Source organism: Rhea pennata, chromosome 3, assembly GCF_028389875.1.
Source record: "Rhea pennata isolate bPtePen1 chromosome 3, bPtePen1.pri, whole genome shotgun sequence".
Lineage (NCBI taxonomy): Eukaryota > Metazoa > Chordata > Aves > Rheiformes > Rheidae > Rhea > Rhea pennata.
The window spans coordinates 126222049-126236139 of NC_084665.1; the positions used below are offsets into that span (position 1 = coordinate 126222049).

Consider the following 14091-nt stretch of genomic DNA (forward strand, 5'->3'; position numbering starts at 1 on the left):
GAAGGCGGGAAGCAGTCAGGATGGAGGCAGGTTGGAAACGAGATGGTGGTGGCCTGAAGATGGGATGGAGATGGGACCCAGTTAGGAATGGAGATGGACGGCGGTGGGGTGGAGCCGGGACGGAGGCGGGATGAAGCCGGGAAGGAGGCGGGACGGAGCCGGGATGACTCAGCTGCCGGGAGCTGCCCCCTCCGCGGCCGCAGAGGCGGCTCGGGGCGGTGAGTCACCGCGGGGCGGGCGCGCAGCGCCGGGGCGGGCCGGAGCGGGTCCGCGGCGGCGCATAAGGAGCGCGGCGGGGCGCGGGCGCGGCGCGGCGCAGCGGGGGCAGGTGAGGGCGGTGCGCGGGGGTCGCCGCGCTGCAGAGCCCACGCGTGCATTTGTGCACGCGTGTGTGCGCGCGGCGGGGGGGGGACACACACCGGGCCCCGCCGCCGCCGCCGCCGCCCGGGGAAGCGGCCGGGGCCTTCGCCGCTTTGCTCTGCCGGGCCGCGGGGGCTGCGGGGCGGTCGGAGGCCGCCCGCCGGGCTGGGGACTCGGCTGCTGGAAGGGGCCTTTCCTGCGCCCTTCCCCAACCCCCCCCCCCCCCCCCCGGCCGCCTCCGCGAGGGGCCGCGCAAGGTGCCGGGAGCCTCCCGAAGGGCATCCCGGGGTGTCCGGCGGGGCGATGCTGCGCGGCCGGTCCTGGCCCTGCGCCGGCCTCCCCCGCAGCGAGGGTGCGAGCGGAGGAGCCGTGGGAGCGGGATCTGTTTGGGCTGTGAGGTACATCCTGGTTTCAGCTGCCGCAGGCCCCGGAGGGATGCTGCGGTGCGCTCTGGGCTCCGCGTGACCTTGCCTTGCAGGGGAGGCTCCCTTCAGCCGCCGTGCGTCTTTGAGAAGCAACTAGTCCCCCTGAAAGCGGAGGGGGAGGAGGGAGGAGATCTCGTTTTCATAACGAAGACAGAAACAAAACAGTCCTGCTTGTCAGCTGACGCTGAAGAGGTCGGGTTGGCATCCGCTGAAGGGCTTCTGGGAACATCCTGTGGGTGCACACAGCTCCTGGCACCGCGGCTCCGGCTCGGGGATGGCGCTGGAGAAAAGCCGTTTCACTCCTGTCTGCCAAGCGATGGTCCATCTATTGCACTCTTAAGGATTGCATTGATACAGCAAAGAGCCCTTGCTTACTGTGTTTCCCTTCAGGTCACAAAGTTGAGAGTGATGAGGGCAGTGAATGAGAGTATTGCTATTACGGTGTCTGTTACATCAGCTGAGGTCCTGTGTAAGACTCTGGTTTACGGATTGGTCTCTAAGTTCTCCTCTGAAGCAGAAAAATCACTGCAGTTTCATGAGGGAGGAATTTGGAAATTTTATTTTCTGTTAAGGCATGATCACCATGACAACTTGTCTCACAACTGTATGGATTTTTTTTGCTTGTTTTGCTCTTGAGATTTTATTTTATCAGTTATCCAGCCTATGCCAGTAGTTTGGCCTTCCAGAAAAGGAATAGTGATAGGGAAGAGTGTGTTGTGCATGTTTAAAAAAAATGGGGGGAGAGGGGACAATGCTTTGAGCTTTGATAATACAGTCAGGCCTACAGTGAAGTCACCTGGCCATGGGTCTGTTGCATGCACGTAGGCCACAAGCTAAACAGGCATTGCATCAAGCTGAACAGGATTGCTTTATTTATGTACTTGCTTTATTGTGGCTTAGAGTCATGCACAAATACTGGCAGCCAGTGTAGTGCTGACCCAAAGGACAAAGCTCATCTTGAAAAAAGGGCTGCTGCTGGAAGAGGCTACGTGATGTGAGTTTTGCTGAGTACCTTTAACCCTGGAGGGATGATGTGCTATGACTGTACAGTGAGACAGCTTTCATTTTCTTCAGACACGTAAAGAGTGGGTGGGTGCCTCTGTCTCTGCCTGGAGGGGTTTGGCCCAGGCACTGTGAACCAGCTGAGAAGTGCTTCTGGGTGTGACTTATCTTCTGGCCTGTCTTGCCTAAACAGAGTCATGAGAGTTGTGCTTTGAATAGCCTGTTTCCTGCCCCTTTGATTGCAAAAGGACTATGGAAGGGGGGGGGGGGGGGGGAGAGGGAAAAGGAGAAAGAAATCCCTTGTTAAATGGGGCCTGAGCTCTTAGATCTCTGGCTAAAGTGCAGGAGAGCCTTTTGGTGGGCCTCTGCAGTTAGGGCTGCTGTGAACAGCAAACGGGTTTGTTCAGGGTCCCCTGCTGCAATTTGTGGATAAAGGTGCATCTCCCTTGGTTGCTTCAGCAATGTGGGAGAAGGTTATGTGACCCTCAGGCTTGTTCTTTTTTCTGGTTTAACATGGTCTGAGTACTTGTGAGCCTGTCCCTGAGAAAGCAAGCAGGAAGCTACATCTAGTTTCAAAATTTCCCAGGGATAGCAAGGGACCTGGGTGATAAGTCACCTCCTTACCTCCCTCCTCCTGCTTGCGTGATTGCAGACAGCAGCAGGAGGTGCAGAGGGACTGCGTGTGGGTGGTGCAGCATGAGCTGCTGCCATCTCGCTGCAGGTGCTCTCCTCCCTCGCATTCTGGAGCTGCTCTTAATGGCTTGCATCAGAGTGCATTTGGCCTCAGTGCTGCCTCTGAGGCACTTCTCCCTGGTTAGCAGCTTGAGGGCTGTGCTTGTTAAAATGTCCTCTTAATGAGCATCCAGCTGCTAAAAGGCTGAGTTGTGTGGGTTCTGCCCTGTGTCAGGTGCCAGTTTGCTCATGGGTAGCTACTTTCTGGAGGTGATTTTTTGTTCTCCCTTTGAGAGACTGCATTAAGATGCTTTGGATCCCAAAACCCTTGGTGGGAAATTCCTTGTCAGCTCCCACAGCCTGAGAGGTGGTGGAATAGCTGTTGGAGGTGGACTGCAAGCCCCAAGCCTCTGCCTGATATCTAGAGGGGCTGCTGAGATGAAGTTACTGTGTCTAAGTCAAACAGTGAAGTTATTTGCCTACTCAGCCACTACCTTTTGTCAAGCTGAGAGGCTGTGGTGGGATTTGGCCTGTGAAGACAACCTTTGCAAGAGTCATCCTCAAGCTGTGAGGCTGTGGGCATTGCACGTACTGTGTTTGCAGCCAGGCTGGATCTGCTGCCTTTTGAGCTTCGTGGTCTCATGTGCCTAAGTTGCTTGTCCTGGTGTGTGGGCAAGTGTTGCAGCAATTGGTTCCTGAATTCACTTGGCTCCATGGAAGGGGAGCAGGACTGGAGGGCTGAGCCTGTACCTGAAGAAAGTTCTGTCCTGTCCTTGGTAGGACTTAGGATGGAGCCAATGTGACAGGGGAGAAGGGGATTTAGCAATAGAGAGTCTCTCTGAAACCTGCCTCTGCTTGAATCAAGAGCTCTAGCTGCCCACATTGTATATCTCTACCCTGGCTTGGTTTTGGTGTTGCTTTTTGGGCTCGTTTAATGTTTTATTTTGCCATGAAGCTTTGAGGAGGAAGGAGATGAGGTGCTAACTGCCTGCAGAGAACAAGTGTGCGTGGAAGAGATAGTGATGGTGGGGAAATAACTTGCAAGATAAAGCCATCACATGAAGTATCTTACCCAGCCTTATCTGAGGGAAAGGGAATGGTCACAGAAGCCAGTAGCCTCGCTTTTACTTCTGCTTTGCCTCTCAAATGTTTTTAAGCTGCCTGGTGACCAGCCTGCCTCTGGTTAGCCAGGTGCATGTGACTCCACATCTTGCAGTCCTCTGCAAAAAATTGTCCCATGAGTCCCATGCCTGATCTTGCTCTATGTATAGGTTTATTATGCACAGGGTACATAGCAGCTTTCTCCTGCTGGGTTTGCTGGCTATGAGTTGCTTTGTGGGGCAAATGCAATGCAGCAGGCAGCCTGCTTAAAATGCAGGTGCCTGTCAGAGCGGAGACTGCATTGCAAAGAAGGTATCTCTTTTCAGCTCGGTCTCAGACTGACTAGAGCTCGCGGTTGACAGCTGCTGTGATCCTGTAACCTGAGGATGTGAACCCTTCTGAGGCTGTCTGTCAGGAGCCCTGGGCCAGCGGTCTTATTGGCACAGGAGGCTTTGCAGAGCATAGGTTTTTGGAATGTTGTCAAATTCACAAGCATCCGACTGAAAACAAACCTGTATCAAGTGGTTTCTGGCCTCAAAAGTGCCGCCTTTCTGTGCTACTGAAAATACAGACTTTACTGCTGGAAGAATAGGTTAAAGACTGTAGAGGAAGTTCTTAGCTTTAGAGCTGAGCTGTGCTGCCTGTGTCAGTGGTAGCGGAGGCTTGGCTCTGCTGGTAGCCTCGCAGGAGCCTTGTCCACTTGCCCGCAGTGCCCATGACGCAGTGCAGACCTATTCTGCCTGCAGCGCTGCCTGTGTGTAGTGGCTCAGCCCAGGCAGCAGAGATCCTGAAGAAGGGGTAGAAAAGATGTTTTTGCAGTACTTCAGCTTGGGCTGGTCACCTGTAGGCTTCCAATAGCTGTGTTTAAGGGGCACTAGTCAGAAACTGCACTAGCTTTAGAAATGTGCATTTTGTTTCTCTGGGTGTAACCTTTTTGCTGGCTAAGCAGGAAAGAATGGCAAGAAAAGAAGGTTTGGAGGCTTTAGAGGCCAAAGCATCTGGCAGTACCTAGTCCCTTGTTTGTGAGAAACCTTTAAGCAAGTAAATGCATGCAAACCCTCTACAAAGAAGTGAGATTTGGGAGTTGGAGGAACTGAGTTTTTGAAACTTGGCTGGCTTTCAAGCCAAATGTCCTGCTGAAAGCACGAAGAGGCCATGTGAAAATAAAAGGGCTTCCCCCTCTACTCCCCCCCCCCCCCACCACCATTTATATGGTTAGCTGCAACTGCCTGAGCTTGTAGCTGGCAGAAAGTAGGGCATTCCTGCTGGGCTTTCTTCTCTGGGAAGGCTAAACTTGGCTGTGAGTGGGTGGAGGCAGCCTGCGTGGAAATGTGCATGCCTCTGTCCGTCCTCTGCTTGAACCTGGCTGCTCCGAAAGCTTTGCTGCCATGAGACTGCAGAGCTGCTGGCAGTAGCTACTTGTCCAGCTGCTTAGGCGTATTGGCCCAGAAGGGCTTAAGCCCAGCTTCTTGGAGGTGATTACATATTTTACTCACTGAGATGAGTAGGAATTAAGGCCTAAGTGTCTCTACTGTTCAGGGCTCTGCTAACTATTTGAGGTCTTGAATTGCCAGTCAGGTTGGAAGCTTGTTTGGGGGCTTGTTTGGGGCTCATAGAGCTTTGTTGAAGTAAGCTGAGAGGTTTTGGTGAAGGAGGATACCCCAGTGTGTTACCAAAAGTTGGCTGGCTCATGTTCTGCCTAAATGTCTGATCCTGAGTGGGATGATTAACTTAAATTAGGTAAAACCAAGCAGGAGGAAACGGAGTGGTGATGTGACTGCTTGTCCTCCAAACTGCCATCTAGCAGAGTAGTTCCTGCTGACACTTGGGTGGTGCTAGGCAACCTGGAGATGAGGCTGGAGCATCTCCTCTCAGCACAAGCAAAGTTTAAACTGAGGGTCAAGTTACTTAAAGGGCTTGGCTGAGCACGCAGTTGGCAAAACTGAACCTGCACCACAACAGCATAGGTACTTGTGCTTCCATGTGGGAGGCAGGAGGCCTGTGGCTGAGTCTTCCTGCACTTGTGGATTTCTACCTCCACGTCTCTGTTCCCTGGCCTGGGACTTTCCTGGCACCATGTGCCAAGGGATGCAGCTTCAGACCTCCCTTGTGGAAAAGCCCCATGCAGGAGGAGAGGATAGGCTATAGTGATGGGCTGTTCTTGTAGCACTTGAATCCCCTTTCTGTGGGCAGAAATCCCTTCCCTTGGGGGTTATGACTCTGACCAGGGTTCTGAGGGTGGTGGACTGGCCAAAATGAGGCCATAAAGCCTAGAAATGTGATTTGGAGGGGAGCTGTGGGAAGGATGCCTTCAAAGGGAAAAGTGCTGTGCACGGATGGTGGGCTGGCAAGCACATGGAGCTGTAGCTCTGCTGGCATCTGATGCTAGGGAGGAGATCATTTATTCCTCCTTAGTCCTTAGCTCTTCTGTTTTGTGGAAGTAAACGCAGCTTGTAAGGCCCTCCAAGCTGAAACCCTCGGAACTGTTTCAAAAGCAATTTTCCAGCTGCTGCTAATCCTGCAGCAGTCGACCAAGTTGTGTTGCTCTGCCTGATTTCTCCCGAGCTGTAGGAAGAGAGTTATTAGCACACTTTTGCATTGCTTCTGATCTTCTGGGTAAATCAGGATTGGGAGGGACTTTGTGTAGGCACGTGTTTCATCTTTCTGTGTTGCTGATAAACAGCTGCTGGCAGTCCTTCTGCCAAGCCCTGCCAGATCCTATTTGCAGCACAGTGGTCTGATGCTGGCTTGGGATGGTTTCCTTCTGGTGTTCAAATAAATGATAACCAAATTGTGTTGCAGGTGAAGGGACCTGTTCTGAAGCCAAGATGTGGCAGTCCGTGTCCATTCTGTATGTCCTCGTGGCCTTTGCCAATGCACGGAGCATTGCTTACTACCCTCCCCTCTCCAGTGACTTGGTCAACCAAATAAACAAGCTCAACACCACCTGGAAGGTGAACACAGGGAGCTTTTTGGGTGGATTGTGGGACTATCTCTCCGTGGGACTATCTCTCCATGGGGCTCAAAAGCTGTGATCTAAGTCTCATCAGTTGCTTGCATCCAAACAGCCTTGGAATCCCAACTGGCCTCTCCACTGATTTGATGCCATCAGGGATTTCTGCAGTGACAACTGCATACCCCCTCCTTAGAACAGAGCACTGAATCTGTGGAATAGGAGCAACTCCTGAGAGGAGAGGAAACTGCATGAGACTAGAAACAAGGAGCAGTATTAAGTGTATCAGTGACCTGGCCAAACCTAGCATGGCCAAAGCATAGAGTTGGACTTTGACTTATTGGCCACAATGACCTGCTTCTGGAAGGGGCTGTGTTGTCCTGTCACCATAGGCAGCTTGGCTCTTGCCCCTGGATTTTAAAAGCAAGTATCAGACACAGGCTGGGTTCAAGGGAGACTTGAAGCCCTGGAGTGGTTGTTCTGTGGCTTTGAACTGCACTTGGTAGCTGTGGAGAGTAGTATTCAGTTCTTCTGTCTCTTCCCAGGCAGGGCACAACTTCTACAACACTGACATGAGTTATGTGAAGAAGCTCTGTGGCACATTCCTGGGTGGGCCCAAGCTCCCTGTCAGGTGAGTAGTCTGAAAGGAAGGTGATGGCCCTGCAAAAGCTTGTGTAGATGCTCCTGTGTGAGCATGGGGCAGGTGAGGGCCCTTCTCCAACAGGCTGTGAGCAGGGTACCCCTCAGTGCTGGCATGTGGGGTGCTCTGGGACTGGATGTTTGATTTCCAAAAAAGCCCTTTATGTGAAGGGGATGCAACATTCTTGTTCTTGCAAGCTGATAGAGCTCCCCATGCATGGCTGTGCCAGATCTGAGGCCTAGGGTGAGGCAGAGAGCAAGCAAAATAAATCCCACATCACAAGAGCTTGTGGTTTCAAAAAGGTGTCAGAGCTCAGTCTACTCAAATGAGGACAGTTTCCAAAAAGACCCTCTTTCTCTGCTGTGGTAACAACAGCCTGGTGGCAGGAACAGAGGGACCAAATCCTGCAGAGGGTCTTGACTCAGTCTCCTGTGTCAGGAGCATGCCCGAACCTACTTAGGGCCTGCTCTTTGTGGGGGTGCAGTGTCCACAGCTTGCTCCTTGATACCTGATGTGCATCTTGCACACAGCTGAGCACAGGAACATGTGTGGTAAACTTTCACCAATGTCCTACAAGATGCTGGACCAATCATCTAACTCATAGTCTTTGAACTGTAAAACACTGGGGATTTGCTGACCTGGTTTGAGGACTTGAGAAGAATTTTTCTCCTTCAGTAAGCAAATAAGTGTTCTGGCTACACAGGAGCACTTGTCCTCTCAGTCACCTTCAGTGCAGGTTGAAGAGGTCTCTGCACTCAGCCATGTTACACTGGTGTTTCTATAATAAGACTTTCTCTTCTCACTTACAGGGTAGATTTGGCTGCAGATATGGACTTGCCAGATAACTTTGACTCACGAAAGCAGTGGCCCAACTGCCCAACAATCAATGAGATAAGAGACCAGGGCTCCTGTGGTTCTTGCTGGGTAAGAGCATTTTGGCGGCTGCTGCTGTGTGGTTATGGCACTCTGTATAGAGTACACTGACAAAAACATGTACTGCTTGTTTGCTACTGAGCTGCGAAGATTGCTAGGTTGTATTTCTCTTCCTCCTGAAACATCCCTGAAGTCTATGAAGAAAGTGAGACCTCCAGCACAAGGAGGTAGCAGCTATTGGCCCTGGTGGTGCTTTGCTCTCTCTGAGTTTTCCTGTGGCTGTGCAAGTTCGTACTTCTTCTGTCCACCATGACTTGGATCTAGCTGTTTCAATGTGACACACTTCTGTAAAGGAGGGAGTGCTTGTTCTGCTCCAGAAATGATTTTCAAAACCTTGGGGCATGAGTGATGGGGCCTGAATGCAGCATCTGAGCTTCTCATATGTGGGTGTCTCCTGGCCAGACTGGTGCACACAACTCACTTTCCTTCCTGCCAGTGAGGCACTGCAGACCATGGGCCAGAAGTGTGTGTGTTTGTGTATTTCTTTTTTTTCTCCTTCTTCTTTCCTGTGCCCAGTATGTGATGCTCTGCTTGTTTTTTTGGGGGGGATGTCCACAGGCTTTTGGTGCTGTAGAAGCCATTTCAGACAGAATCTGTGTTCATACAAATGCCAAGGTGAGCGTGGAGGTCTCGGCGGAGGACTTGTTGTCGTGCTGCGGCTTTGAGTGCGGCATGGGGTGAGCTGCTTCTGATACTTTTGCCCTTAAAAGGGAGGTGGGAGGACACAAACTGAAGATGTTGGTACTGTTTCAGCTCTGTCTTCTTTGCCTTGTGCCTCTAACTTCCTAATTGGCAGGAAGCTCAACCCGTGGCTAATGCTAATTGAGGCTGGAATGAGATGGGAACGTAAGTGAGTGTAAAGCCTAAAGGTCTGACCAGGCCATATCCTGCCTCCAGCAGTAGCTGAATGATGATGGCTGGTTTAGGGAGGGCAAACACTTGGAGATGTTTTCCTGGGCTCACAATTGGTGGTTGCCTAAACCAAAGGAAGGATCTTCTAGTAGTTCCAAAGTCTCGATCTTCAGGTTTAAATGTTCTCTTGTCAGGGAGCAGGGCTGGGAGTTGAGGCTCCAGGTTGTTGTTTGGTTTTTGCTGTTTCTGGGGGCAAAGGCTGACCAAGGACCTGGTGAGGAGATTCTAGAAAACAAAGCACCACTGTTTTGGGATTTGGAAGTATGGGTCATCTTAGCTTTTTGCCTACAGATGCAGGCCTTCCTGTGTCAAGGCCTAGAAATCTTAGGGAAGTGGGAGGAGACAGGAAGTAGCTGCCTGGTGAAAGCTTCCCTTTAGCCATCTCAGGCTGCCTCCATTTCTCTATCCTCACCAAAAAGCAGAAGGCTCTGAGCAGGCCTGAGCTGAGACAGTTGTCTCTTCTGCAGGTGCAATGGTGGTTATCCCTCTGGTGCGTGGAGGTACTGGACGGAGAAGGGCCTTGTGTCCGGTGGTCTCTATGACTCCCATGTAGGTAAGTCCTGGCACATACCCTTGTGAAAGGCAAGAGGAGCATCTCTGCATGGTTACCTTTGCCCTTCTGGGTGCAGGTCTGCATCCTCATAGCTGTTCCTGTCCCCACAGCTCCTCCTGATGATCCCTTTGGGATAAGGGGCCCAGGGAGCACCTAATAGCAGCAGATCCATCCAGGAATGGAGCACAGTAGTCAAACCAGTAAACAGCACAGGGCTGCTGCTTCCTGTGTGGGTTTTTTTTTTTTTGTTTGTTTGTTTGGTTGTTGTTTTTTTGGTCCATTTAGTGCACTGTGGATGAAGGAAGAAGTGCTCCTGTTATGTTTCTTCCTCAAAAAAGCAACCTCTGTCTGCTCGTGGCATCGCCATAAGGCCTTTATTTCTGTCTCTTCCACGGCATTTTCAAGACTGAGCTGGTGGAAAGCAGTCTGAAGGGAAACATTCCCAACACAATTTGGTCCCTGCTCTAGCATGGCTGCTGGGGGTGGTGTACAGCTGGGTGGACTTGGAGGCAGCCACTTCACACCCCTGTTCTCAACAGGCTGCCGTCCCTACTCCATCCCTCCTTGCGAGCACCATGTCAATGGCTCCCGGCCCCCGTGCACAGGTGAGGGTGGGGACACCCCCAGGTGTGAGCGACGCTGTGAACCTGGCTACTCACCTTCATACAAGGAGGACAAGCACTACGGTAAGGGAAGTGACTTCTGCTCAAACCTTACGCCTGATGCGTGGGGGCTCCAGAGCTGTTCCCAGCAGTTCAGAATTGTCAGGGACAAACTTCTTCCCAAGCTGTTTTATGGTGGCTGCTTTGTGTCCTGTCCATCTCTTTAGGACCAGTGTTCCCAAAGATGGCATGCACTGGGCAGATTTTTTTTTTTTTTTTTTTTTTTTTTTTTTTTTTTTTTTTTGCTGACAAGGGAAACTTTTGATGCTACTGGTGCTTACTTCAAGCTTTGGTGTTCTGCCTGCTCAGTCAAACTTGGAAGTTGAAGCAATTACCATCACTCAGCTGAGACTTCCAGACATTGTGTGAGACCTTATAGCTATAGCATTGCAGCTGAGGAGAGGTAACTCAATCAGCTGCTCTGTCACTGTACAAAGGAGCACGCTGTTAAGCCCTGTGGGAATCTGACCTCAAAGCCTTTTTCCTTCTTTTCTCTCTTGGTGGTTGCTGGGGCTATAAATGTAGAGTAATCTGGGCTGCTTGTTGATTTGGTTTGCCTGAAGCCCTGGGCGCATGCTGTTTGTTTGCTCTGGCTTGGTCTGGTGGTGAAAGCAGAGTGGGAACGGTAGAGGAAACCTCAGCACATGAAGAGGCTTGTTGAATTCATAATATGAAGCTTGGGCTGTCATCTCATTTAAGCAGAACCCATGAGAAAACATCTGAGTGGTTTTGGTGAGTTTCTCCTTTGGAGATAAGGCTGTACAGGGAGAACTTTTCCAGATTCCTTCAGCAGGAGGGATAGATCTTTTGGGTACAGAATAGGACTCTTATGTTTAATCCTTCCTTTTGGAAAAGAGATGAGCAGACTTTCCCTGACTTGCATCTTAATTGACAAAGCCTCCTGCAGTTAACAGTGTAGCTGCCTTAAAGTCTGTGTTGCCTGACAATGTCATGCTGACAGTAAGACTACCTCTTCCTCCTTAGGCATTACATCCTATGGCGTGCCTCACAGCGAGAAGGAAATCATGGCTGAGATCTACAAGAATGGCCCAGTGGAAGGAGCCTTTATTGTCTACGAGGACTTCCTCATGTACAAGTCTGGTGAGTGATGTATACTGATGCATGAGCACAAAGGGACTTGAAGTCCTGTTCCCTGCTGCATTTTTCCTGAGGAGGTTTGGTGTGGCCTGGTTTTCCAGAATACTCAAGTGTGAACGTAAGGTCTTCTGTGGACCTGGGGAAGTGTGACCTTCATTCATTGGGCCTGTCCTGTGTAGCCTTGTCTCTCCCCTCAAGTTCAGTCCAGAAGAAGACCTCATGTACAGATCTCAGTATTGGGCTTTACCTGCACAGTGCAAGAACATGGGCAGACAACACCTTGTTCATTGGCTTATAGCAAGGGGAATAGGTGCTTGGGGCAAGCCCCACTGGGGACCCCCTGCAGTTGCAGCTGAGACCAACTGCTGGGATTTTCGGTAAAATCCTGGAAGATGGTTCTCCTTGCTTGGACCCCAGTTCTAAACTGCTTGGAATGTGCTGCCTTGGACCTCTTACTGAGTGTCTCTGGGTGTGCTGCATGATGAGCTGATAGGGCATTGGTCTTCCTACACTGCTTGTGCCCTCAGGGCATGTCTGCATTGGATGAGGGAGGTGCAAGAAAGCTCTTGCAGTTGTTCTTGTCCTTCCTCCAAAAGCTTCAGAGTTCAAGTTAAGTACACTCAAATCAAAAGGTTAACCAAAAAAATGTCTCTTTTCAGTTGCTGTCTTTGGGCTTTGGCATCAAGTGTTTTAAAGCCAGTAGTGTGCACGGTAGGATAGGGAGCTGTTGGTGAGTTGCTGTGTTGTTTTGCAGGGGTGTACCAGCATGTGTCTGGGGAGCAGGTTGGAGGCCATGCAATCCGGATCCTTGGCTGGGGTGTGGAAAACGGCACTCCTTACTGGCTGGCTGCAAACTCTTGGAATACAGACTGGGGTGATAATGGTGAGGCTCTGGAGATGACCACCTTCAAGAGGCTTGTCTGAGGGGGGGCTGGTTCTTTGAGCTTTATTGTGGCCCTAGCTGCAATGAGGAGACTAACTGTTGCCCTTCCTGTGCTTCCAGGCTTTTTCAAAATCCTACGAGGAGAGGACCACTGTGGCATTGAGTCGGAGATTGTGGCTGGCATCCCCAGCACGATGCAGTACTGGAAGAAGATGTAAAATTCCTCTTGCACTGCTGCTGATTTGATCAAATCACAAATAATCCTGAGTCCCTGATGCTTTTAATGATAGATTGGGTGCAGAGCCCCCACTCTAAGAGACTATAGTTGAAGTTACTTTATTAAAGCTTTTATCTTTTTTTTTTTTTTTTTAATTGTGTGGTGGAGCTGGAGGCAGCAGGTCCTGTACTGGTATGTGAGCTTGTGAGCTGTTCTCTGCAAGTCCCCTTGCTCCTAGTGTGTGTGGACTTGGTGGGACATTCGCTGCTCAGAGGACTGCTATGAGTGTTGCTGGCCGCTTGTGCCACAGTGTTTGGTTAGCTTGAATATCTTGCAGCCATCCAGCCCAATATAGCAGATATTGGGAGGGCAGGGAGCAGCAGCTTTGTGCTGAGAGTAGGGACTTAGTAGGGCAGTGGAGACCAAACCTGCCAGGAAACCCAGGCCACTTTCAGGCATGGCTTGTGGACCCCTGTCTGGAGTAGTCTGCCTGTTCAGTGCCCAAAGCAAGCAAGGTATGTTAGAGAGCTTGTGCCTTGCTCAATCAGCATTAATGACAAACTGACTTTTTTGATGTGGGGCTGGAGCTGAATAAGGCCCCTTCTGCCTGTGACGAGTCCTTGGTGAATTGCTAGCTCTGCTCCCTTCAGCTGCTTTTTAAAACCACTTGTTTCTCTGCTGTTTTGTTCACTGCTGTAGCCTGGGGTTATTGATCTCTTGTGAAGGGCCTAGCCAGAGCTCCCTGAGCCCCTCGATCAAATGTCCTGCAGCACTCAGGTGCATACTGGAAAAGGCAAACCATACCATGCTTGTCCAAAGGACTGTGCTGTGCAGCTTGGTGTGCTTTGCATCCTACCTTTGGAAGGATGCTACAGCTGAAGGGAGGGTGGAGGGTGCTTTGGGGCTGCAGATGCTGAACTGTGAGCAGAGGGATGCTTTGTAAATCTCGCTTAGGGAACTTGTGAAGAAGCTTAGAGGCATCTTGCTGCCTTGCACACAACTAAAGCTTTTTTTTTTTTTTTTTTAAGATACAGGCAGTAAGAAAGAAAACTTATTTTTGTTACTAGGAGGAGGTTTAATAGCTAAGAGGAGGAATCGTGATTTGCCAACACTAATACAGCAAAATAGCTTTTTTTTTTTTCTTTTTAAGCAAAAAGTACATTGCAACAATTCTGAAATGAATGAAGCAGGCCCTCCCTTGTACTGAATAAACAGCCCCTTACCTCTGCTTACTCAAACAACAGTGAGACAGAGCTTTGGTGTACATGAATGGAACAACTGTGCCAATAAAGGATTTCTCCAATGTCTTGTGTCCTGGCCCTTGGGAACATGGAAGAATGGAAATCCCGTGGCTGTTCATGGTGCCTTGGATTGCTTTCACAGGCAGGGTGGTCATCACGAAGCTGGTACCCTGTGAGACCCTCCTCTCAAGTACAGCCAGTCCTAGCCCTGTCCTCTCACCATAGTGATGGCAGGGTTATATTAAGCAGGTGTGTGCAGCCACTGCCTTGGATGTGTGCTGACTCCTAGACAGCTGCAGGGAGCTGAGGGAGGTGGAAGGTGCTTCATTATGGACAAGGATGAAGCCAGGACTGCAGCTAGCCTCTCTGCAAACTGCATTCTTTAAATGTACTCTCTGCTGCTGTGCTGAATGAGGGCCATGTACCTCCATGCTCATGG

The 14091-nt window shown here is 50.7% G+C and overlaps 1 protein-coding gene across 1 annotated transcript; it reads left to right on the forward strand.

The window, feature by feature from the left end:
• Positions 1 to 247: 247 nt before the first annotated feature.
• On the forward strand, positions 248 to 13714 carry CTSB (cathepsin B). The gene is made up of 10 exons (XM_062573275.1): positions 248 to 328; positions 6363 to 6514; positions 7059 to 7144; positions 7963 to 8077; positions 8645 to 8763; positions 9466 to 9551; positions 10091 to 10237; positions 11198 to 11314; positions 12066 to 12194; positions 12315 to 13714. The coding sequence occupies exons 2-10, from the start codon at positions 6389 to 6391 to the stop codon at positions 12410 to 12412; spliced, it is 1023 nt and encodes a 340-aa protein (XP_062429259.1). The 5' UTR covers positions 248 to 328; positions 6363 to 6388; the 3' UTR covers positions 12413 to 13714.
• The last annotated feature ends 377 nt before the right edge of the window (positions 13715 to 14091 follow it).